The sequence below is a fragment of the Henckelia pumila genome, chromosome 3, assembly GCF_033568475.1.
Source record: "Henckelia pumila isolate YLH828 chromosome 3, ASM3356847v2, whole genome shotgun sequence".
Taxonomy (NCBI): domain Eukaryota; kingdom Viridiplantae; phylum Streptophyta; class Magnoliopsida; order Lamiales; family Gesneriaceae; genus Henckelia; species Henckelia pumila.
This window is the reverse complement of record NC_133122.1, coordinates 29,273,306-29,299,780: the sequence shown is the minus strand read 5'-3', so window position 1 is coordinate 29,299,780 and position 26,475 is coordinate 29,273,306. Positions and strand designations below refer to the sequence as shown.

The 26,475-nt window shown below is 35.7% G+C and overlaps 2 protein-coding genes across 2 annotated transcripts; both read right to left on the bottom strand.

Annotated features, from left to right (window-relative positions):
- Positions 1-12,141: 12,141 nt before the first annotated feature.
- Positions 12,142-14,303, bottom strand: LOC140892124 (cation-dependent phenylpropanoid and flavonoid 8-O-methyltransferase 1-like). Its single transcript, XM_073300876.1, has 6 exons — positions 14,213-14,303; positions 13,559-13,646; positions 13,390-13,469; positions 13,047-13,191; positions 12,829-12,960; positions 12,142-12,524 (listed from the first exon to the last, which is right to left on the bottom strand). The coding sequence occupies exons 2-6, from the start codon at positions 13,628-13,630 to the stop codon at positions 12,237-12,239; spliced, it is 717 nt and encodes a 238-aa protein (XP_073156977.1). The 5' UTR covers positions 13,631-13,646; positions 14,213-14,303; the 3' UTR covers positions 12,142-12,236.
- A 2,613-nt stretch (positions 14,304-16,916) lies between these two features.
- Positions 16,917-25,130, bottom strand: LOC140887573 (uncharacterized). Its single transcript, XM_073294899.1, has 7 exons — positions 24,797-25,130; positions 24,439-24,571; positions 22,321-22,424; positions 20,988-21,159; positions 20,733-20,873; positions 20,388-20,613; positions 16,917-20,302 (listed from the first exon to the last, which is right to left on the bottom strand). Exons 1-7 carry the CDS (start codon positions 24,862-24,864, stop codon positions 17,244-17,246), a joined length of 3,903 nt encoding a protein of 1,300 aa, XP_073151000.1. The 5' UTR covers positions 24,865-25,130; the 3' UTR covers positions 16,917-17,243.
- Positions 25,131-26,475: the final 1,345 nt, after the last annotated feature.

Below are 26,475 nucleotides of genomic sequence, written 5' to 3'. Positions count from 1 at the left end.
GGTCAGCAGTGATGAGACCGGTCAGAATCCCATCTGAAAGAGTAATAGCAGAGACGTCTTCTTCACCCTGATCTTGGGTAAGAAAAGTCTTCATCATCACCTGTGCTTCCAGTCCATAAGCCTGTATACAAGCTGCTGAAGCTGTCGTCTTTACGTTGTTAAGAGCTTGGAAGTGCTGAAGTAGTTGAGTGATTTGACGTAGACTATTCTGTAGTCCAGTCAAAATCACAAAGTCATCGGTGGCGGTAGGACTCTTGGATTTGAAGTTCTTGACATGCTCATTAATCAACAGAGATATCAGGCTTCCTCGAAGCTTCAAGTCGATGAGCTGTCTTCTTCCCAGAGCCTCCACGATGTCTTCAGTGTCAGCAAAAAGAAGCATCTTCTGCTCAATAACGTTCAGAGCTTTCCACTTAGGAAATATTTGAGCAAGCGTCGGGTGAGTACGGGAATGATGCCATCTGTCAAAGCGCTGTAGGTGACGCTTGACAGTGCGGAGAATGTGAGAGATGATCAAGTTGAGCTCTACAGTAGCTGCTGGTTGAGCCTTAGGTGAGTAGATCATCACACCTTTCCCTTTGTCCTTGGGATCAGCGAGAGTGACCTTTGGAGTTGATGAGGCACCTTCCATGATTATCACACCCTTGGTAGGACGTGGAGCAGTAGTAGCAGTAGTGGTAGTAGTCTCGACCGTTGGCAGAATTGGTGTTGGAATGGTAGGAGCAAGTCCAGAAAGGGACTTTAACTTCTTGTGCTGCCTCTTCTTCTCGCCTGCAGGCGTGGATGGCACAGCTGCTTTGGAGACAGAAGGAGATGACTTGTTGAAGGCTTGAATCAGTGGAACATTCTCACATGATTCTTCTTCAGAGTTAGACTCTATGATAAGTTGACGCTTGGCAGATTTCTTGGTATGGGCTGGTTTGGCCGCTACCGGGACTGTTGAAAGCGGTTGAGTGACAGCAACAACACTTGCGGTTGAAGGCAGAGTGTCGACCGCAACCTCTTTCTTGTTCAGAAACTTGAAGATTGTAGACTTGTTGAGCCATTTGGTGGGATGCAGAGGCTCAGTCTTGGAGAAGTCTACTCCAAGGACGCTCAAGGTGTGGCAAATTTGCAGAGCAAATCCCTCGGATTGCCCTTTTCCCCTGATCATTTCACATAAAGTAGTGAACAATATGTCTGACCAGTTGATGTTGATTTTGGAGGCGATACAAGCCATGTATTGGAATTTCTCCATCGTCACCTTGTCGTACGATCCAGCCTTGGCAAGAAGATTCTTGGCCACTTTGTTGGTCAATAGCCTGAATGGAGCTTTAAGAGATGTCTTCTGAGCCGGCAGTTTGATCGGAGCATCAGTGGTTGAGAATTCCTTCAACCAGTATGAGCAGTTACCATCGGGAAGATCCGCGCATTTTGTCAAACCCCTGGAGGGCAGATCAAATGTGCTGGCGAAGAACTTTTGATTGAAGGAGTAGGACTCTGTCCGGATCAAGCATTTGACAGTCCCATGCTCGATTTGAGCGGTTGCAAAGAACTCCTTCAAGACAGGCAGATCGCAGATGGCGCTGCTTCCCAAAAACTTCTTCAGTCCAGAGGCTTCAAGCATGGTGAAGACCTCAGTGATTCCTGCATTGTTTGCCTAAATAACGGAATTAAAGTTGATTGCAAGGCAAGTCTTCTGGATCGACATGATAGCTGTAGATAAGAACTCGAGCAGAGAGTAAGCAAAAGCTTGATAGTAATATGATAGAACTTTAAATGCAATATGAAAGCTTTAGCAACGGTGAAAGGTTGATATATGAGTGTAAAGAAGTATATATAGGAACCTATGGGCCATATGGTGATGTCATGAAAAGTATTTTTGAAATTCAAAAAGTTTTGAAGAGTATAATCACCGCGCCCAATCAATGTCATTTGGTTCAAAGCACAAAGCTGTTAGTACGGAGCCTGTCAGAGACTAGCTAAAGGCGGATGATATGCCAACATTTATGGCAATGTAACAGCTAAGCTATTAAAGTCATACTAGCAATCCGGATAAAGTGATGCCTGACATCAATGTGCTTTGTCCTAGAGTGCATCACTGGATTGTGAGTGATGGCTATGGCACTTGTATTGTCACAGTAGATTGGAGCTTCACTCGACCGGATTCCATAATCATTAAGCTGCTGTTGAATCCAGAGTATTTGAGCACAACAACTGCCAGCAGCAAGGTATTCTGCTTCGGCGGTCGAGGTAGCAATTGATGTCTGCTTCTTACTTGACCACGAAATTAGTCTATCTCCAAGGAATTGACATGTGCCACTTGTACTTTTGCGATCAATTCTACAACCTGCATAATCTGCATCTGAATAGCCAATAAGATTAAGATTTGAATCTTTGGGATACCAAAGACCCACATTAGTAGTTCCTTTAATATATTTAATTATTCGTTTGGCGGCAATGAAATGAGATTGCTTAGGTGCTGCTTGAAATCTAGCACATAAACAAACTGAATACATGATATCCGGTCGACTGGCAGTCAAATAAAGCAATGAGCCAATAAGGCCTCGATACATTGTTACCTCGACCGGGATTCCCCCTTCATCTTTATCAAGCTTGATTGATGCACTCATGGGGGTAGATACAGTTGAGCACTGTTCCATTCCAAACTTCTTTACCAATTCCTTGGCATACTTGGATTGATTGATAAATATTCCAGTTTCAAATTGCTTCACTTGCAATCCAAGAAAGAAATTTAGCTCGCCCATCATGCTCATTTCAAATTTCTCCTGCATCATCTTAGAGAACTTTGAGCACAACTTGGGGTTAGTTGACCCAAATATAATGTCATCAACATAAATTTGTACTAGTAACACATGATCACCTTTTACAAATTTAAACAAGGTCTTATCGACCGTTCCAATTTGGAAATCATGTTCCAGTAAAAATTTTAGTAATGTATCATACCATGCACGCGGTGCTTGTTTTAATCCATAGAGGGCTTTGTCAAGTTTATAGATATATTGAGGATGAGTAGGATTGACAAAACCTGGTGGTTGTTCAACGTACACCTCTTCTTGAAGTAGACCATTGAGGAATGCAGACTTGACATCCATTTGATAAACTTTAAAGTCCTTGAAAGCTGCATAGGCAAGAAAGATGCGGATTGCTTCTAGTCTTGCAACTGGCGCGAAGGATTCCTCAAAGTCTATGCCTTCTTCTTGTCTGAATCCTTGTGCAACAAGCCGAGCTTTGTTACGCACAACAGTGCCATGTTCATCGAGCTTGTTACGAAACACCCATCTAGTTCCAATCACATTTTGATTTTCCGGTCGAGGAACTAGATGCCAAACATTGTTGCGGGTGAATTGATTCAACTCTTCTTGCATAGCTTCAATCCAGCTGGCATCTAATAGAGCTTCATCTATCTTCTTGGGCTCTACCTGAGATATGAAAGCTGCATGCAAGAATTCATTAATCATTTGACCACGTGTTTTTCGAGGAGCAGAAGGGTCACCTATGACCAACCCAGATGGATGATCTTTATTCCACCTAAAATAATTCCCTAAAGGGTTGTCATCAATTGGTTGACGAACGTCCTCGTTTACTGGATCATCATTGGCAGGAGGATCGTTATCAACCGGTGGATCCTCTTCTGGCCTTGTTTGATCACACACGGTAGAGGGAACTGGATCATCCTTCTTTGGAGGATATGGATCACTGTCACTCTCTTCCTGTAGATTTGTGTTTTCCAGTCTATGACTCAGATCATTTATGCTCCCTTGAGTTTGTTCTGTACAAAGAGTAGATTCATCAAAAACAACATGAATGGTTTCCTCGACCGTTAGTGATCTTTGATTGAACACTCGATAAGCTCTGCTAACGGCTGAGTAACCAATAAAAGTTCCTTCGTCTGCTTTGGCATCGAAGGCTGTCAAATGATTTTTGCCATTGTTGTGGATAAAGCATTTGCATCCCAAAAATTTTGAAGTATGAAATATCAGGTTTTGTGCCATTCCAGATCTCATATGGAGTTTTGTTAAATCGTTTATTAATCATAGATCTGTTTTGAGTATAGCAAGCTGTGTTAACTGCTTCTGCCCAAAGCCTTTGAGAAACATTTGAATCAGCAATCATAGTTCTGGCTGCTTCTTTTAAAGTACGGTTCCTTCTTTCAGCCACCCCATTTTGCTGTGGGGATCTAGCAGCTGACAACTCATGCTTGATTCCCTGATCATCTAGATAAGTCATAAGAGTGGTGTTTAAAAATTCAGTCCCTCTATCACTCCTGATTCTATCTATCACAGTAGATTGTTCATTTTGCAAGCGTTTAAAAAGCTTAATCAGGTGAGGTGCAGTTTGATCTTTTGAAGAGAGAAAGATGACCCAAGTAAATCGAGAAAAGTCATCTATAACAACAAGAGCATATCTCATTCCCCCTATGCTTCTTACTGGTATAGGACCAAATAGGTCCATGTGAAGTAAATCTAAGCATTTGGAAGAAGACATACACCCTTTATTTTTAAAGGTTGCTCTCACCTGCTTTCCTAGTTGACAAGCAGGACAAACTTTGTCTTTTATAAAATCTCCTTCAGGCAGACCAGAAACCAAATCATGCTTCCTCAAGTTAGAGATGGACTTAAAATTTAGATGATTTAACCGCTTATGCCACAACCAATGTTTATCATGATGAGCAGTAAGACAAGTAGGTGAAGAAATATGTGAGCAAGACCAGTTTACCTTGTAGGTGTTTAGGTCTCTTACACCGGTCATAAGAGTCTCACCTTTGTCATTTTTGATGATGCAAGTGTGTTTGTGAAACTCGACCGAATGATCATTGTCACATAGTTGACTAATACTTATCAAATTATAGCACAGTTTGTCAACAAGCAACACATCTTTAATAATGATGTTACCATGGATAATCTTACCCTTACCCACGGTTTTACCTTTGGAGTTGTCTCCAAAGCTGATCTTTGGTCCTTTGCACAGCACAACTTCTGTTAGAAGTTCTGGATTCCCTGTCATGTGCCGTGAGCAACCACTATCTAAGTACCAGGTAGTGTCCTTGATAGAAGTGGTCTTCTCGCCCGTTTGGACTTTTAGTACCTGCAAAAAGTGAAGAACTTTTGGTACCCATATCTAGTAGGGTCCAGGTTGGATTAGCCCTTTTGGGACCCACACCTGGAACACCCTTACAGGTTTGCCCGTGTGTGTGTCCAGAAATCTGTGCGGTCGATAAGCAGTAAATGTGTGTGCTTGTGAGGTTGCTGTGTGCTGCTTGCCTTTTTGATCTTTATCAGTTAGCCTGTACCTCTTTTGAACTGGCCTGCAATTAAAGTACTGGTAAGGCTTCTCCTTTGACCATCTTCTCTTAGAGTAGTTAGACTCATTCCATGGCCTTTTGAAATTAGATTGGTTTTCCTTTCTTCTTTCATTAGGTTTTGGTTTAATCCAAGTTCCTCTTTGATTAGAGATCTGGGGATCCACATATCCCAGCCCTCTATGCTTAGAGCTTCGTTCGTTAGATACTTTCTGATTTTTGTCAAAGCTGCACTTTTCATGTTCATATATCGTGCTGGACCTGACAAATCTTATTTTGTTAAGATTGCCTTTGTCCAGGCTTGACTGAATACAAGATTCCATAGACTGTTCATTTGTTCCAAACCCTAGACCGGTTTTGTCATGTGCCGGTCTTTGGATTTCTTGAATCTTGTCAATGGTTACAGAAGATTTATTCCAAGCCTTAATTGTTTCAAGTAGTTTTTTGTTCTCAGTCAAGGTTGCTTGGAACACTCTTTTCAAGGTGTCATTCTCAGTAGCCAGCAGACTTAGCTTGACCTTAAGACCATCAAGCTCTTTTCGCTGCATGCAGCTTGATTCGCTTGACTTATCTTTTAGGTCAGCTCTTTCTACCTTTACCTCCTCGAATTCCTTGGATAATGCTTTGTATTCATTAGCCATTTCGTGTAAAGTAGTAACTAGATCACTGTGAGTAAATTCAGGTGAACCAAAGTCAAATACCTCCTCAGCTTCTTCTTCGATGTCAGCCATAAGGCATTCCACCTTTTCATCATCGCTGTCATCTGAAGAGCTTCCGGTATTGGGGTTGTCAGAGTCAGACTCAGCCCACTTGCTTTTGCTTTCGTCTGCTACTAGAACCCTTTGGTCTCTTCCTTTTCTAAACGTCCTCTTGTCCTCCTTGCCCCTTCTTCTTTTGAAGAATTGCTTCTGATCATTTCTCTTAGGCTTGGTGCAATCTGCAATGAAGTGGCCTGGCTTGCCACAGTTAAAACAAGTAGGACCATCGTCTGTATGGTCCGATTTATGATAATTTTTAAATTTAGAATTGTTTTTACGCATAAATCTACCAAATTTCTTGACAAAGAGTGTCATGGCTTCGTTGCTGATTTGCTCAGCTGATTTCTTTGGAGCTTCCTCGACCGGTGGACGCATCACCGTTGAGGTTAAGGCCTTGGTTGGTTGAGAGGTAGATGGTTCATCTTCTGTCCTCAAGTTGAGCTCGAACTCGTAGGCTTTGAGATCTGCAAAGAGATCATGCAGTTTAACCTTGCTTAAGTCTTTTGACTCCCTCATGGCCACTGTCTTGATCTCCCATTCTTTTGGCAAAGCTCTCATAACCTTCACAGCAATTTCACGGTTAGTATAAGTTTTTCCTAAAGCAATAAGATCACAAATGATACTACTGAACCGTTCATCAAATTCAGCCATGGTTTCCCCTGACTTCATTTTGGCATTGTCATATTTTTGAATGGCCATGGTGAGCTTGTTTTCCTTGGTCTGGTCATTTCCTTCACACAGCTGAGTGAGCTTCTCCCAAATCTCCTGTGGAGCATGACTTGATTTTGCTGAACATGTTCTTGTCCAGTGTTTTGTATAAGATGTCCCGGGCCACATTGTCAAGATTGGCCTTCTTTTTGTCCTCAGTAGTCCACTCAGCTCTTGGTTTCTCAATCATTTGTCCTGCACCAACGGTTAGAGCTGGGTTGACCTTCAAGATTTTGATAGGACCGTCTGTTATGACATATAGCATGTCATCATCCTGTGCTGCAAGATGTGCCTGCATGCGAATTTTCCAGTCATCATAATCTTCTTTAGAAAACATAGGAATTTTGTTGAAAGAAGTCATGATTTTAAAACTTTAGATCAGCAGTTGAGAAAGGAACCCGCTCTGATACCACTTGTTGGGATCGGTTCAGAGGGTAGAGGGGGGTGAATACACTCTGAAACTTATTTTCTTTCTTTTCAAAATGATCAAGTGAAGTTTAGTTCACTTAATCTGTTTTCTCAACTTCTAAAACGGTTTGAACAACTTAAATAGTGCGGAAATAGTTCAGAGGTTTTAGTGATGCAAAGGCAAGTTATAACACGATGTATGAGCAATATATAAGATAAATATGCAGTAAAGACTAAGGCAAGATTTATGGAAGTTCGAAGGCTTAATCCTTCTACGTCTCCCCTTCTTCCACTTAGGAAGGAATTCACTAGAAAACTTTGGTTATTACAATGTCTTGCAATACACCCACTTCAGACTTATGAATTATCCAATGCCTAATCCGAAACTCCTAGATTTACACAGATAAGATTCTCAGTTCTTATCAGACTGGTGGAAGCTTTCAGAGTAGCTTCAAGTATCTTCAATAATGAATGCAGTCCGGTTGAGCTTCTCAAACTGCAGAGCGGTCGAGAGGCTTGGAAACCCTAGGATGATCCTTGAAGATCAGATATGTAAACTGTAGGCGAGGGTTTATTTGAGCAGCAAGTGAATGATCTTGTAAGTGTGCTCAAGTATTGCTTCAGTATATCAGATGAGGACTTCTGATAGTATTCAAATGATTGAGTTGATTGAGATTTTTCGTGTTGCTTGTCTTCTTGTCACTTCTTGAGCAATCTTCTCTTTATATAGGTCAATCATCAACGTCTTTATTTTGAACGTTCTGATGCTGCATTGAATGCACATTTAATGCTTCATAAATGCATTGATGATTCTGCATGAAGATCGTACACTTCTTTAAATGCAGACAACTTCCAGGGTCCAAAACTGGTATAAACGGTCGAATGCTTTATCTGTAGCCATTCTGCGTTTTTGCCATTTTAGTGCAACCTGTTGTCTCGATGCAAGAGTCAACAGATCTTCTGATACGCCGGTTCTTCTTTTGATAAAAGATCTTGCAATGAACGTCTTGTCTCAAGTATTTGTCTTGAGATATCTTGATAAGCAGTTGGCATTCTACCGGTAGATAGATTTATCCTCTGCTGGTTTGAATAACCAGTCGATAGGCTTGTGACTGCAACCGGTCGAGAGACAAAGGCGGTTGACAAGCTTCCGGTAGATAACTTGAAGGGTTTAGACGGTTGCGGTAGGAGTTGTAGTAGATTCCTGAAATACAAAAGATTGGCAGCACATTCCTATACAATGAGTTGTTGTTTGTTATCACCAAAATGTCGGATTCAACAGTGTCCATTCAAGATATACAAAGAGAGATAAAAGAAATTAAATTAGAAATAAAAGAATTAAAAGAAAATCAAGTTCAAAATACTGATGCAATAAAATTAATTCTTCAAAATATTAATACCGACAATATTTCTGAAACTGAAGAAGAAACACAAGATATTCAAAACATTGAAAAAGTTCCAGAATATTTTCTTTTTGTATTAAGAGAAATAACTTCTAAAAAATATTTCTTAAAAATAAAAATCGTTTTCTCAGAAAAATTTGAAATTGATACTATAGCTCTTTTTGATACTGGTGCAGATTTAAATTGCATAAAATCAAAAATTTTGCCTAAAAAATTCCATAAAAAAACTCATGAAAAATTATCTACTGCTAATAATTCAAAATTAAATGTAAATTCTAAAACAGAAGCTTCGATAGTAAAAAATGGTGTTAATATAAAAACTGCTTTCATTCTTGTTAATGATATCCATAACACTGTAATCTTAGGAACACCTTTTATTAATTTAATTACCCCGTATATAGTAAATAATGATTCCATAACTTTTGAAATTAATCATAAAAAATTAAATTTTGATTTCTTAGAAAAACCTAAACTTAGAAATGTAAATCTAATTAAAGCTTGTTCAATTTATAAAAATAGTATTAATGTAATTAGAAATAACAAAAATATTGAAACCAACAATGATCATTTGAAAAATGATTTACAGATGAAAGACCAACACAGCAATCCAAAAAATTGGATTCCTTCAAAAAAGCAAAAACCTTACATAGCTCCTTTCCAAGGAATTATGAGATCATTGGAAACTGTCGAACCTTACCAACCAGGTAGAAGAGGTAATTTCATTCAATTCTGCGATATTAGATTACCTATTTTTCAGCAAAATAAATTTAATTTACGTCTTGGACAACACGTAAATCATTTTCAGCAAAACATATTGGATAATATTTGGAATTTGGATAACCAAAGAACAGCAAAACTCCAAGTTTGTAATGCTTTGATTATTTTATAATTGGAGAAAATTGTGGAATTAGTAACAATCCTCCAAGAATAAATTTCAGCCATTATGTGATTTTTTCTGAAAATATTCTAGGAATGTTTCATGAATGAAAAGCAATAGCCAAAAATATAAAAAATTATCCTAATCCTTTATATAAAGGATACTATTCTTACAGCGAAGCATTAGCTGCTTGCAGAAAAATCATTGGTTTAAATTTTTATATCCAACCAGGATGTAAAGAAAAAATTTGTGAAAATCCTTTAGCCAGCACAGATTGTGCATCCACATCACACACTCAAGATACTTCCCAAAAAGTATCGACTCTTTAAAAAGAGATTGAATCATTGAGTGAAAAACTTGAAACTTTGAACCAAAAATATTCTGAACTCAATGAAAAGAACCAATACTTAAAATCCCAAAATAATTCCCTTTTTGCCCAAGGAAATTATGAAAATCAAATCATCCCTGAAAAACATCTAAAAACCAGATTGATATTAAAAATCCAAGATACCCTAAACCCACTTTTTTCTTTCGAACCTGAATTAAAAATTGTTATACAATATAAACTTGTTGATAGCTTCTTTTCAGATATAATTGAGATCCAAGATTTCATAGCCTCAGCAACCACAAGTCCTATTCCCGGACTTTCCATTTGGCAAGATCTCAATGAATATTATTTTGAAAACAGTGAGAAAATCGAGACTATGGGACTATTAACAGTCGAGCTTGATTTATCTATTTATGACCATTCCAAAATGACTATTGGTCGTCTTATGGACTTCAGAGTAGTCCGTACTTTTAGATTTAGTAATATCTCTCAACTAGAATCATTGGAAGATAGAACTAAATTGGTTTTAAATGAATATCACAAAGCAACATATTTAAAAAATCAAAAAACTCAACTTTTCCAAGTGTTTTCTACAGTTCCTAAAATAAAAGGGTTTGCAATAAAATCAGCGAGACACATAATATTTATGGATAGTGCTGTTGGAGGAAGATACAAATTCCCAATAGAAGATCTGAGATACAATCATATTGAATGCCATGAATTTTATGAAATGCTCGGAGCACGCCCATACAATTACCTAATCAACTGGTCAGATTACAGATTAATCTCGGAAACATACCTAACCCAAATTTTTGGGCCAAACAAATTAAAAATCTTGATACCACACGTACAAGATAAAGAAGATGTCTGTTACGAGGCAAATCTCTATAACAGTGATGAACATGAAGAGGTAGATTCTGATTTAGAAGAATTCATACAAGAAATGCTTGATCGATGACCAAGGCGAAGACAGTGAAAAATAAATTTTGCTTTATGAATTGTATATTTTTATTTCTTGTATTTTTATTAGAAGTTGTAAATATTGTAATTTTGAAAAAAAAACGAAAATAATATAAAATAAAATAATATAATATAATATATTATATTATTCCACCTTTTTACTTTATCTATAAATAACCACTCATCACCCCATTCTAAACCACTGGAAAAAATTGGAGACACTTGAAAACACTCCAACACTTCTAAATTCCTCTCAAACCTCTCTTCCAAATTCCCTCAACCTTTCTTCAAAACATTTTTCTTTCTTCTCTTTCTTTCTTCATTCTTGTTCTTCATAAAATCTTTTTGATCCCTTCAACCTTCTAAATACCTTTAAAAATTTGTTTATATTATGCATCAAGTTCTTCAAGGATCTTGAAGATAGTTGTAAATATTTGAAGATTCCAAGAGTTGTACAAATTCCAAGGTTTGTAATGAAGTTTTAATTATTATTATTCTTGTGTTATTTATATTATTTATTTAAATACCTATATAAATATATTACATGGACGGTTCTACCGCCTAAGCACTATATAAATATATTATATATATATATATATATATATATATTTATGTATACTTATATATATAAATATTATATGGTCGGTTATACCGCCTAATCGAATCCGTTAATATTCATGGTGTTTTTTGGAAAAGTATGCTCTGCATATAATATTTGATTATATGTATCAGAAACTAGAGGAACCACAATATTATCTGAGACGTTTAAATTCCAGCTTTTAATTTCTGCAATTTAAATTCCAGCAATATATACATATATGTATATATCAGTGGTGTTATAAAACCCATTATATTTAAATTTCAGCATTTAAATTCCGCACTATATTATATATATATATATATATATATATTATCATTAGATTCCTTTCATTAGGAACCATTTTAAGCTTTAATATATATATTACTAGCTTTGTGCTGTTCTTTTAAAGGAACCATCATATTATTTTATATTTATTTGTTGATCATTGTGTTTTCCATTAACGCGTACATCAATACACTATTTATCAATGAGGAAAAGATGTAGAGTTATATATTAAAGAAGAGTGTCTAGAGGAAGCCTAAATCAAATTACAATTTTTTCATCTTTTGTGCACACAATATATTAATAAGGTTAAAAAGTTTAGAATAAATAACTTATTTGTAATTTATCTATAATATCTTATCTACTATTTAATTTTTTTTGCATTACTAATTCTTTTTATCTTCATCTAAACCCTGAATATTTAATTAATCACACGAAAGCAACACGAGATCAAGAAAAAAGAAAGATATAAATATGCGCAAATAAAACTAGTAGAAATAATTTAAAATGACCATGCACATACATGTAGGCCAGTTCTCAATGCACAGGCTATAGTCGAGTGTAGACTTCGTTTATTAGTTCATTTGCGATTGAAAGTATATAAACTCATCCCAACACATATGAATCATTTCAGAGACGCCTGCAAATAGTAATCCCGTCACCAAGGGGGACTTGAGATATTTGCACGCGAGTATCAGCAGCAAGGTATTTGTTGAACTCGATGGCAACATTCCTCGTGGCCAACCTGTCTGCGGGAACAGAGTCCTCAGGCATTGCAACCGTCCCTCCCCAGAGCGTGTTATCGTAGATGACAATGCCCGCGGGTTTCAAAAGAACCAGTAATTTCTCGTGGTAATTCGCATAATTGGCTTTGTCCGCATCAACGAAAGCAAAGTCGAAAGTGCCATGGTTATTAGGCTGTATCACCAAAATAGAAGGTAAAAAAACAGCAAAACAAACAGAACTTGGGAGTTTGCAAGAAGATTGATGCCAGAAAAACTTTTGGCCTACTCTCTTGATTATGGTCAGAGGTGGATTCAGCAGTGCTCATCATCTCACATGAAAAAAGGAAATTTGAAACTTTCATATGTAGCTTTCAGAATTAAATTACTCCCTTCCACACATAGATCCATATCAGGGTGAAAATATATTCAACAATAAAAATAAAACAAAGTTGATTTGATGTGAGAATAGACATAAAATTTAGGCAACTCTTTCTTACATCTTCTAATAGTTTATCAAGGACCGGAAGAGCCTTAGACTCGATAAAATTGATCTTGTGCTTGACCCCAGCCTTTTCGATGACAGGTAAACCAATCTCGTAACTGTTCCGATCGAGGTCTATGGCTGTAATCTGCAGCACCATACTTTACTTGATAAACGACTGGATGAAAAAAATTAGATATATCTTGGAAGAAGCACAACCGAAAGTTTCGGTACCTTTCCATCATCAGGAATTGTAAGGGCGGTTAGGAGAAGGGAATATCCAGTAAAGACTCCAATTTCAATCGTCTTTTTCGCATTAACTAACTTCAGGAGCATGGCCATCAGTTGGCCTGCATCTGGTGCCGTAGCCATGAGTGCCCTATTATGATGACAATGATACAGAGATGTTATGCTTACAATTGTACAAGAGTAAGATTCTATAAGACTAAGTTGATTCAAATTACGAGGTCTAGGGCCGTGCTTATGATAGGGGAAGATCGAGAAGAGTCATGCACATGTGTGTGACTATGACAACTAACTTGAAGACATGGAACATGATGTAGATGGGAAAGTTTACCGAGGATGATTCAAAGTGATGGCACGAAGCTCCTTTAGAAGTTCCGATTCGAGTGGATACACACTTGTCTCCAGTATATACTATCTCAGGCCAAAAAGAGGAGTAACTAGTATTGCATGAAACAAAACAAAAACAGGACAATTTACAAGTAAAATCGATGAAACCGTACCTTGTACAGATCATGAGTTTGCAGCAATCCTTTATCCACAGGAGACCTTGTAGCCTTCGCCTTATCCTCCATCACACTTTTTCAACACCTTTTCAGACAATGGAAGTAAACAAATTTCGATTTTTCTCATGTTTCAACGATAGTTCGAGAAAATGAAATATCAACAATAAAACAACGGATTCTAACAAAAGAAGCCCTTGAGCGCTCATGGATTTTCATATTTGCTACACATGCAAACAACAATGCATTTCTCCATTCAAAAAAAAAAAAAAAAAACAATGCATTTCAGTTATAATAGTAAAAGAACAACAAGAAACAGTCATATTAGTCCTCACATTGAAAACCCTGAAAGCCCTGAAAAGATAAACCGCGGAAAATGGATACAGATTCAGCAAATTTGTAACAGCACTTGGGAGACTGATATTAAAATTTAACAACAAATGGGTTTTTAACACATTGATTTTCTTGAGGTGTTAGCATCTTTTGCATCACAAACAATTTACACAAGAATGATGAGACCCTGTATCCTCAAATTTAAATAAACGATCAAATTTCACCCTAATTTCGACGTCAAAATTTGAAAATCAATTCGAAAAAACGCAGAATGCCACATATTCTTCGATAAACATTAAAATGAAAGAGGTCGGGAGGCACCTGAAGAATGCTGAGTTCACAATACTTCTTCGAAAATGTCGCCAACGTTGGAGTGCTCTTGTACGTCTTATAAAGCAAAGCGACGGCTTTTAACTTTTTTCGTGAAGCTTTTTTCATGATCTCAAAATTATCTTTAATACATATATTGTTTCTAAAATTGACTTTTCTTCTAAGATTTTTGTAGCATTTTGTATAATACATATGATATTTTGTCATTGAATTTTTGTTTCGTTGTATCTTTATTTAATGCAATAGCGTATGCTTGATCATGCATATTGTATTTATAACTATAAAACGTGATATTAATCAATTTCTTATCATATTTAATTTTAATTTTATAATATTATAATTAAATCAAGAACTTTAAGAACAAAATATACATAATACATAAGATACTGTTATATATACAAAAAGTGTATTTATGACTTATGGAGTGTTTTGGAGAGCTTTTAGTAGAGATTATTTTGAAGTTGGTGAGAAGCTAAAGTAGGAAGTGTTTGGAAATAGAAGTTGAAAGTTAATACAAGCTAAAGTTTAGTGTTTGGAGAATAATTGCTTTCAAGCTTAATTTTTTAATTAAATGACAATCATACCTTTATTTGATTATTTAATTTTTGATACTCACGCTATAAAAATGAGTTTATATATTATTTTACATTATGAATTTTGTATCAAAAATATTTTATTTTTTATAAGATGAATACTTGAAAAAATAGATAAGATTAATAAAAATAAAAATATTAAAAATAAAAAAATTTGTATAAATATATAAGATATGTACAAAAATGTATGAAAATGTAATATATATATATTTAAAAAAATTCTTGTAATAATAATGTAAAAGTTTAAAAAATAATTTTTTTTAAAAAATGCTTGTAATAATAATGTAAAATTAAAAAAATATCTTTTTAAAAAAATACTTGTAATAATAATGTAAAATTTTAAAATATTTTAAAAAATAATAAAAGCATATGTAATATGATAAGCTTATTAAGAGTATATATGTCAACTTGTCATTTTATATCTTAAACAAAAAAACAAAAGCTAAAAAAAGTATCAAATTTTAGTTTATTGCTTTTGGGCAAAAGTTGTAGAAGCTAAAACAGAATTTAACATTCACAAACACTCAAAAACACTTATATGCAGCTAGAAGCTAAGAAGCACTTTGTATAAGCTCTCCTAAACACTCTCTTATGAGTGTATAGTGGCTTCTGTATAAAAAAAAACAGGGAGAAATACAATTTTGTTCTGATACAATTTTTGTATATATTATCAAATTTTAGTTTTAGTCTTTTTTTTTGGTATTTTTATAATTTTTATTATTTTTCTTATCTGTAGTATTGACGTGATATTGTACAAATTATCAGTCAAAATCACATCTGAAAGTGATTTTTTTTAATAAAAATAAAAGACTAAAACTTAATTGAAATATTGAGGACCAAAGGTGAAAAAACATTGAACACAAATAATGCAATTTTTCCTAAAAGTATTGTTGGAATATATATATTTTTTTAAAAAAACTTTTGCTAAAGAAAGTAATTTTTTGTTGGATGTCTTTTTATTTTAAAAAAAAATTGTTTCAAGATTATATTTCTTAAAATTTACTTTTGAGAAATGTGATGTATGTTTAGTTGTGTTTATTTGAAATTTTTTACTTGTATATATGCAACATCACGTCGAATTTCATTAGGCTATTTAAGTTTTTTATGGGATTATTATTCAGATTTTAATACATAGCATTAGAAAATGCCTCTGCCCCCAATTTTAACCCACGTGTTAATTTGGTAGTCTAGCATGAGGTAGGTTGGTCTATAGTATACTATGTGTATTTATTTTCTTTTTTTTTTGAAAAATTATTTTTTTAGTCCGGTATGTTTGTCACTTTGTGATTTTGGTCCTTTATATTTATAAATTTCAGTTTTTGTCAGCTATCTTTTTTTTTTTTGGCAATTTTAATCTTTTTCTGATGTGGCGCTGATGTGGCACCAATACAGTGTTGATGTGGAGTTGACGTGTGTAGTGCCACGTAATCATTTTCGAATAAAAAAGACTAAAATTGCAAAAAATCGAAACATGCAGGACTAAAATTGAAATATGAAAACATAAAAGACCGAAATCGCAAAGTGACAAACATAAATGACCAAAATTGCAGTTTTTTCTTTTTTTTAACATGTGTCTCCCCTTATCAAATACTATCAGATCATGTGATCCTTCAAATTTTTTTATGTACGTTGACATATTTGTTGATAACCAATTACTAACTTTTGATCACGTCGTATGAGAAAAAATACTCAGGTGTAGCATGAAATAATCCCCACTATGGGAGTTATCAACAAAGAATATTAATATTATTAAATATTAAAAATGTGAAAAAATTAAAAGTTGAATATAAAAAACTAACTCTTATAAAAAAAAATTAAAAGAATTATATGACATAATATAATAGAAAAGTAAAGTTATGATGTTACACCATAACATCAAGTTATTTGTCTCTTCACGCTCCAATCTATGTGAGATGCAGATATGTTAATCCATCTTCATCAAATTAATTTGTTTTTGGATTGTGCTTTGATTAGTAAACTGATATTTTGATATTACCATTTGATGAAGATAGATTTTGATCCGACAGCTGAGAACATAAATTAATTGCGGAAAAAATAATAAAAAAATGATAGCACCAATCTAGTTGTTCAGTTCACTCATAAAAGTAAACAAAGAAAGCTTCAATAAAAGTCTACAAAATGCTCAAACAAATCAATCATATTGTTTTGTATACAACCAATGAATCAAATGGACTTCCAGCATGGTAAGAAATTACAAAACACTACAAAGTATAAAAACAGCTGAATTTGAAATTTTAAATTTACATGATAATTAAGAAGAAAGAAGAAACACTCTCTATGTGACATCAATCACAGGTATCATATGCGTATAAATATATAACACCGACTTTAACTGTAAAAAAACAGAACCACCATTGAGCTGTGTGTAGAATACTCATAAAATTTGAAAAATTCCACTCTCTAGCAATTCAAGTACGATTCTTCCGAAAAGCTTGTACGAAGATATCATAATCGGGGAGTTTTGGATGAACATGGCTAGCTTTCTGAGAGCCATCACCATTATTTGAATTAGTCTTGTTCAAAGTTGCTGACTTCGGATTTTCGTTGCTAACTGAAGTCTCTGCCTTCGTCTGAGAGGTTCTAGGCTCACTAGCTGTCGAGGTAGTTGGTTTCGAAGAGTTAGGTTGCTCTGGTGTCCCCATAAAACTTGGCTGACTAGGCTTAGAAGCCACTTTGTGCTGCTTAGGAGGTGAGAACACACTTGATCTAGCTGGCTTAGAATCCCCTTTCGTAGAGGTGGGGCGTTCGGAATTTTCCCAGTTCACAGTGCTCTTCCTTTCAGATTCCAGTTTCCGTGGAGTCTCAGAAGTGTTGGTTCTTGTAGACGTTTTTTCATCCTCTTCATCAGAATCAAGCACTTGAGACTTCTTATGGCGTGTTTTGACAGGTTTTCTGTCATCGCTAGCATCATCATCAAGCGCTTCAGACTTGAGTCTCATTTTGGACTCATACAATGTACCATGAGCTGCTTTTGCTGAGGTGGGCTGCTCAGGAGGTGCCCAGAAATTTGATTTAGCTGGCTTGTAAGGCACGTTTGGTGAGGTTGGTCGCTCATAATTTTCCAATTTTTTAGAGTTCTTCCTCTGAGACTCGGATTCTTGTTGGTTTTCAGAAATGCCAGACACTTTGGATTTTCTGTGCCTAGCAGCATCAGAATCAGGAGTTTCAGATTCATTCCACGAAGTATTGGGAAGAGAACTTGGTTTAGCACTGGATGAAGGACCTTTTGTTCGTCGAGAAAGCCCACTTCGCACATGGTTTTTTCTAGTATGGGACTCCTCCAGAGCATCGTCATCTAAATCATTGTTAGAAGAACCATAATTTGAGCGAGAAGCTCCTAAACTTGATTTTTTATTAACTTCTGCTGCTGCATTAGGAGTAACTCGCCCTTTCCTGTGACCAGAACTCTTTTGTATATATTCTTCCTCCTCGGAACTACTATCTGAATCCGAGGAGAGAACTGGTATTTTTGTCCCCTTTTTATGACCGAACATTTTGTTTATCCGGGGACTCTCAACAGCAGGAGGAGAAATGGATCTTACATTTGAGGTGGCAGCATCCTCCGTCTCTTTCTTCAACAATGATTGCCCACCCAACCGATTCTTCAAATAAGATGGCTGGTTATAGCCCTTGTGACGAAAACCACCAGTGAGTTTTCTAAAATTTAGACCCTCTCCACTATCTGAATTAGATTCATCTCCATGTTCAATGGATTCAATCTGAGACTGCTCATATCTAGAGGGTGGCTTGCCAGAAGAGGATTTCCGAAAACTAAGCTTCTCTGAAGGATTACTTTTTCCTTGGCCACTTCCCTCCAGAATTTCCTCAGACATTAATTCATCGTCAGACAACAGGGACGACTGTCTTTTGCCAAATCCTGAATATTCCTTTTTCTTACCAGCAGAGGATTTCTGAAAGCATAACTTTCCTGGAGAAGCACTTTTTCCTTGTTCTCTTTCCTTGAAAATTTCCTCGGACGTCAATTCATCATCAGATGAAAGTGCTTGTTTTCTGCCAAATCCTGAATATCTCTTTTCCCTTAACGGTGACCCAAGTGATTTTCTGCTTTTATCTTTAATTTCTGATCTAACTGACCGACTGCTACTATTTTGTGTACTTGAAATATTTCTCGAGTCTTGCTTCACAGTGTGTCCCAACATATTCATGCCATCATCACTTTCAGAACTTGGTCCATCGGAATAGTCAAATTTCACAGACATATTACTATCCATTTCTGAAGCATCTTTAGCTACTAAATTTTCAGAAAGATCAGGCGATGAGTTTTTTCTAATAGAAAACAATGATGAGGCGTTGGGCTGCAAGATTTTGGTTGAGCCAGATATAGGGTTCCATGAATCAGAATTTACTGAGGACTTCTCAGGAAATTTCGATGGCAAATGGAATACAGACTCTCGCTCATCATATGTAGTGCCAAAATCATACCCACCATCACTCTCTGAATCAGACTTGTCAAAAACTGCGGCATCAGTATCGTGGGTGCTTATCTGGGAGGCTTCACCAGGAATGCTTCCCTTGCTACCCACAAAAGGATCCTCGTCAACCTCATGCCGAAAAGTTTGGTCCTTGGAGTTCACAAAAATGTTATCAACATCAGAAATGATAGAATGGGCACGAGAAGAGTTTCCACTAGGCAGTTGCACAATCCTTTCTTCCATAAAATGCTTGGATTTCTCTGGCCAGTCATTAGTGGACTCAAAATCATACTTGATAGACTGTTTCTTCATACCAATATCCACAAAAGAATCCTCACCAGCAACATGCCCAAACTTTCGGTCATCGGAGTCCGCAAAAATATTCACATCATCAGAAATGTTAGAATCAGATCTAGAAAAGTTGACGCTGGATTGTTTTCCAATCCTTTCTTCTCTAAAATTCTCAGATTTCTCTGGCCAATCATTAGTGTTCTCATCTTCATACACGAAAGACTGTTTCTTCATGCTCATTTCACCTCTAGAAACCTTGAAAGAGTTCTTTTGAGAATGTGCACCTGCAGCTACGACATCGTGATCCTTTGTATCATTATCTTTTGAAGCTTTAGATTTTAAAGAAGTTGACTGGACATATTCCTTTGTTTTCCCACGACCTTGCCCCTTGAAACTACCCGAAGTCTTCTCATCATACCTATTAACTTGCTCCCTCCGTGGCTCACTCTCTTCCACAAAAGGTTTGCTTGCAGAATCATCAGGGAATGGTTTACTTGCAAATTTTGATGTTTCATAGTTTTCACGACCTTCATTTATTGAAACGTGGCCCTCTGAAGAGGAATTTTGCCTCATAATTCTATCACGGTTCGAAAGTTCTGCAGCAGCTCTAGCTGCCATACTAGCTCGTTCGGCAGATTCAGCAGCTGCCTGTGCCGCAGTAGTAGCATCTTTGAATTCCATATTCCACCTCTGTCTATCCAATGAGGACTCATAGTCTTGAAACAATTGCGTCTTCTTGTCACCTAAAAATCGCGAACAAATAGTTAAGCAAAATAACAAGCCATATTACAGTAAGTAGTTCGTTCACTTCAGTCACATAGATTGTACCAGGGGGCTTTGTTTCTGATTGGGAAGCTAGGCTGATCCCATGATTTTGTGCAGAAGAGATATTTTCTGTTCCAATTAACGTTTTGGGACCCTGCTGGGAGACATTAAATGTTGTACTATGTATCTTGTTGTCACTAGAGGGAGGGGGAGCTTGGATATCTGGATCTCCAGCACGAGGTGCTTCAGCATATAGAGTACTCGCCTTCCCAAATGTACTTGGGCCACTCTGATTAATTGAACAAATTGATCCAGAAATAAGAAAGTTATATAAAATAGTGTCTTCCTCTAGGATATAATAATGTAAATCAAATCATATGTGGATTGCCGCAAAGCAACTGAATATACCAGCAAGTCATTTGTCGGTACTGGATCTTTCTCATCAAATGATTTAGGATCCCAATTGACATTATGCTCCTCTGCAATAGCACTTAGAATTTTAATTTTGGTCTGTCCATCTGGTGCCACTGCCGATAACTTCTCAACCAACTGCAATATAAAATCAGAATCAAATAATAATTGAAAATTTTAGGGTGCTGAGTAGAGCCCCATCATTATTTTCTCGAGTGTGAACTTCAAGAACTAATAAATAACAGAACATACCATGCGGCCGACACCACATTCTGGACGTAGTTCTATAGCTGCAGTTGTGAAATCTTTCCCGTATTTTGCAGTGAAATGCTTCCTGATGTCTAGAAGTTCAGGTACATCTCCACATCTTGGTGATGCAAAAACTAAACTTGCAATTGCTTCTTTCAGGTCAATGGGGATATTTCTACATAAAAAATTAAGAGAACAGATAAACTATTAAGCCTTAGAACAATGGGAGAATTATTTTATGTTGCATGCTAACAGAAATAGGCACAAATAACTTATCATAACTTAAAGAGAGATTGCACACCACTACGCATGCATAAAGAATGTCCAAGCACAGCCCTCACTGTCTAGTTATAAAATGCCTCCATCTTTTATAAACCCAAAAAACTCCAGTACTTGACAAGAGAGTAGAATCATAACTTTAGAAAGACAAGACAATCGAATGAATGTCCTTCTCATAGCATAAAATGTGGTAACCAAAAAAATAAACAAAAAGAGATAACGAAATACGTTCACTGAACCATAACACGAAGGAACCATGGATAAAAAAGAAAAAATGGGCAAAAAATATTCCTCAATGCACCATATTGTGGGAAAAAGTAGAAGGGCAAAATCCTTCCATTTCGTGATGCGATCAACAAAAAGTGAAGCCCATCTGGCTAAACTATCAAATAATAGCATTCATAACATGCATATAATCCTAATTTCCTGTGCTCTAATAAAAAGATTACTGAATATACAATAATTCAACCTATAGAACCAACCAACAAATGGATAATGGAATGTCTTACATTCCAAGTGTAATTAAACACTAAACCATGATCCTCAAGTCAACACAAAATCATTGATAAAATTTGGAAACTAGGAAAAGAGTCATTTCCAAATCGATCTCGATGATAGATAAGATTCATAGGCCAGTTACATTTTATTGGGTAAATTGATGCATGAATAGTACGCCACAAGGATTCCTGGTCTTCTAGCCCAAAACAAGGTCTCATCATGATGTGCAGTCTAATGATTGGATGAAGAATAATGTTTTTTGTAACAGAAAATAATGGGTTCAGTTCACATAATTTAACAGAAAATAATTGGGTCAGTTAACAGAATTTTTTCTTTTCCAAATTTGTTAAATAGGAAAACACCTAGCAGTCTACTTAAAAAATAGCCAAAACCTTTGTCTCCTAGAAACTTATTTACCGTAATTGTTGTGATGCTGATGCATGAGCTCATTAGTGTAGAGTAAGTTCTTCAAGAGATAATTTGGATTTTGAAAGAACTAAATTATGAAACATTAGTAACGGTTATTCATGGAGCATTCTGTCAGACAAGATATACATACTTTTGCGATTCAATAATGGGCAAACGTGAAACAATCAGTTCACAGTAAATCTCGAGGAGATCGTATGCAGCCATCATCTTCTCTTCCCTGATGACATGTTCGACCTGACATTAAATAAAATAGATGTGAGTATAATACCTATGTAGGGTGAATATCCCAAATATTATATGATGATTTTAGCAGGAAAAAAATAAATATCTTCAAATTGGTGTTAAAAAGTAAAAGTTTTCCTCTTGAGATGTAGACAAATATCATAACTTAGACAGCCTACCTAGCATGCTTATAATATATTTTACTTTTTAGTGAAGATGCGAATTAAATTTCAAGACTTCTTGGATTTCAAATTTTTCCACTACACATAATGACATCAAAATCGTATCATACAGATCTCGTGATGAAATGCTAACATGTTCGGGTCATCTATCATTCTATTTTTTATTTTCCATTTCTAAAATGACACAATTCTTTCAAGATTACTATTTAAAAAACATAGATGCCAAAATTTCTGTCAAGATTACTCTTCAAATAAAAATGGATTATAATTAAAGCACAACCAGTACCAATTTTAGGCTAAAAAAAGATGATGCCCAATTTTTTCACTATTTCAACTCTTGATGAAATTTGGTATCAATCTCAAAGACCAACTTCAAAACAAAGGAGTATAATTTTTCTATGATAATCCACACTCTTTCTCATAAATATAGATGCCAGAATATTTTACAATCTAGAATGTTGGAAAATCATTTTGAAGCCCCTTTTTTCTTATAGGAAACTAAAATATTCATTGGATAAAAGGCAATAATTGCGAAGAGTGGACCAGATGTCCACACAAAAAAAGATAAAAACCGGAGTCAACTTAGCATAATATAAGACTCCAATCCCTATGGCCTATACAAATCTGAAACTGAAAAGTCTATGAACTTTTTTGTCTTTGAAATCCAAAATGGAACCGTAAACTTTATCTTATTCCAGCAATCGCCAACCGGTTATTCTCCATTATCGAAAATTCTCCTGTTTCTTTCCAACCAAACCATCCAACAAATACAATGAACTAACACAATCCAAAAGATTCTACCCCTCATGCCCAGATTTCCACCAAGATTTGCTTCAAATAAATCCCTAACTGAACTTGGGGATACCCGTACCAAGCCTAACTCCTCAAAAGCTCCGAACCAGAGAGAACTCATAAAAGGACAATGAATGAGTAAATGATCCGGAGTCTCCACCTCTTGCCTACACAACACACACCAACTCGGGCACAGTGAACAAAGGGGAAACCTCTTTTGCATCATCTCACACGTCCGTAGTTTTCCAAGCATGGCGGTCCACCAGAAAACTTGCACCTTAGACGATTGAAGATTTCCAAATAATAGGATAAATAGACAAATACGGAGAAGTACTGTCCAGAAAGAAGGATCGAAAAAAGATTTTACTTAGAAAAGCCCTGAAGAATCTCACACCCATTTCCTAATATCATCCACTCCCTCAATCAAACTAACCCTGTCTAAAGATTCCAACTGCGCACTCAACTCTAACACCTCATCATCCCTCAAATCCCGACGAAAGTATAAATTCCGAGAACGATTTTGAAAGTTGTGAGATGAGTCTGACTGAAAAAAGACAGAGACCGGCTGATTATGAACCAAAGAAATCTGGAATAAGGATGGATAAAATTCCTGAAAGAAAGAATCCCCCACCACCTGTCCTCCAAAGATACTATTTCCTCCTCTAACCACCACCTTCATTGACTGGAGAAAAGCCGGGTATATCTTCAAAATAAATTTCCAAGGACTCCTAAATGACACATTCGCAGCTAAACCTGCATCCCGACCGTTCTCTTGAAAACCATATTTACTAACGACAATCCTTTTCCACAAAGACTCCCTCTCACTACAGAATCTCCAACACCATTTCCTTATAGGGCCTTATTCCTCAAAGTTTAAGAGCATACATTAGTTCAAGGGCTTCATATATTGCAAAATGTATTTCGCATTGCAAATCGAGACACGGAATGACGGAACCAATTTAATAATAATAATAATAATAAATTGAAACAGAACACATTGCATTTCATAAGATATTGATCTCGATAAAAGAAAGGGAGCCATAGATCAGTACTCGAATTCGGGCCGTCCGATCCTGACCAGACTCAAGCAACGGTGCTATTTCCCTTCTCATCTGTTTGACTTGAACTTCTTTCTTGTTCCTCAACAGCTTCAGCCTTGATCCCGCCAGCCTCAGCGATGTCTTGCTGCATCAAATCAATTCATCGCACTCAAATTCAACAAACCCAAAAACACGCAAAGATGTCTATCAATAACCGACACGAATAAAATTTACTAGTTCAACAATCAATCAACTCAAAAGTACATGTTGATCAGCACGCCAATCAAACGATTAAAAACATGAAATTGAAAAACAAAATTTGCCCACAATATGACTGAACGTGAATATAAAATTCACGGGAAGTAATTACCACTTGGCCGGGTTGAAGCTCCTGGAAAGCATATCCTTCGGATTCTGCAGAAACTTTGATTTCTTCATCTTATGAATAGATTCTCCAATAAATGCAACCACTCAATGATCACAACACTAAAATTACACCAGTGGGATTCCCGAAATCCAAATTACGAGCAAAATTAAGTTCTTCCTGTAATAATTGAATATTATTCCGGTAAAAGAGAAGATGCGCTAGATCGCAAATTCAATTTAGGCTGGTATTCAATTTCATCTTGTCTTAGGAATAGGATGAAGAAATTATATTATAATTATAATTATAAATTATAAATAAACAATGGAAAATTCTAGGTTAAAATTGGGGAAACCTGTAATTAAGTTGACTTTTTAAAACTACTCGTCAACCGTCTACGCCTCTCTCAAAAATTAAAAGTTGAGATTTATTGTTATGCTTAGTTGTGTTGTGCATAATGGATACAAACGAACCGAGCCGGTTCGTGAGCTTTACGAGTCCGCTCGATAAATATTTGATTCGTATTCGAGCTTATCGAACTCGAGCCGAATTCGAACATGTTCGAACTTTTTTTCGAGTCGAGCTCGAGCCAAAATCATTTTGTTCGATAATTCGCGAGCCTTAATATTTAATTAATATAATATAATTATATAATAAATATATATACATTTCGAACTTTTTCGAACATTTCGATCTTTTCGAATCATAATATCCGAGCAATAGTTCACTAATAGGTTCGAATATTTCGAGCCGAATTCGAACTTCATTTCGAGCCGAGCTCGAACCAAAATATTTGAAATTATCGAGCTTCGAATCGAGCTCGAACTCGAATATACTCTTATCGAGCCAAATTCGAGCCTTAAAATTTTACCATTATTCGGCTCGATTCGGTTTGGTTGCTTTGTGCACATCATATATATCTAATAGGTCTCTTTTGAAACTCTCTCACCGGTCTATATTTGTAAAACGGATCAATCCGACTTTTATTTATCATATAAAGTTTTGTTTTTGAGAAAAAAAAATTCATGATTTGGATCGGGTTGAGATCCGTTTCGCAAAATTAACCAGTAAGACAGTCTCACAAAAGTTTTTGTCTTCTCTTAATACTCTCATATAATATGCTAAAAAAAAGTATAGGTCTGGTCTTTTTTGTGAGACGGTCTTACGTTACAGATCTATATTTATGAGATTGGTCGACCTGATTTATATTTGAAATAAAATGTAATATTTTTTTATAAGTTAGATAAGATATTTGTCTCACGAAATTGACCTGCGAAACGATCTTCTAAGTCTAATAATAGTTTCTGTGTAAAAAAATAAAATACTCACATATTATTAGATTTTTTTTTTTGAAAACCATATTATTAGATTATATGTTTTACATAAAGTTTATTCACACATCGCATTATGTCCCAAAAATCATATTTCTAAATCTTATGGAGTATATGGAAATGTAATTTTTTCTAATATAAATCAGGTACTTATAACTGTAAATTTATTTGACATATGATTTACTCATTTTTAGGATAATGTATCATTATAAAGGTTTTATTATATAATTTATTATAATTAATAATTAATAACATATAAAAGGCATAAAATCACATATGAAAATGAAAAATTAAGAGGACCAACCGTGTTTGATATTTCCAAGGCATGTGACTCACGAAATTGGCGAGAAATTC

Coding starts and splice junctions, on each gene's coding strand:
- LOC140892124 (XM_073300876.1), bottom strand. CDS start 13,630: ATGGAGGATAAGGCGAAGGCTACAAGGTCTCCTGTGGATAAAGGATTG. Junction 12,961..13,046: donor CAATTCCTGATGATGGAAAG/GTACCGAAACTT, acceptor ATGGTGCTGCAG/ATTACAGCCATAGACCTCGA. Junction 12,525..12,828: donor TTGATAAACTATTAGAAGAT/GTAAGAAAGAGT, acceptor TTGGTGATACAG/CCTAATAACCATGGCACTTT.
- LOC140887573 (XM_073294899.1), bottom strand. CDS start 24,864: ATGAAGAAATCAAAGTTTCTGCAGAATCCGAAGGATATGCTTTCCAGG. Junction 20,614..20,732: donor TACCGACAAATGACTTGCTG/GTATATTCAGTT, acceptor TCAATTAATCAG/AGTGGCCCAAGTACATTTGG. Junction 20,303..20,387: donor ATCAGAAACAAAGCCCCCTG/GTACAATCTATG, acceptor CGCGATTTTTAG/GTGACAAGAAGACGCAATTG.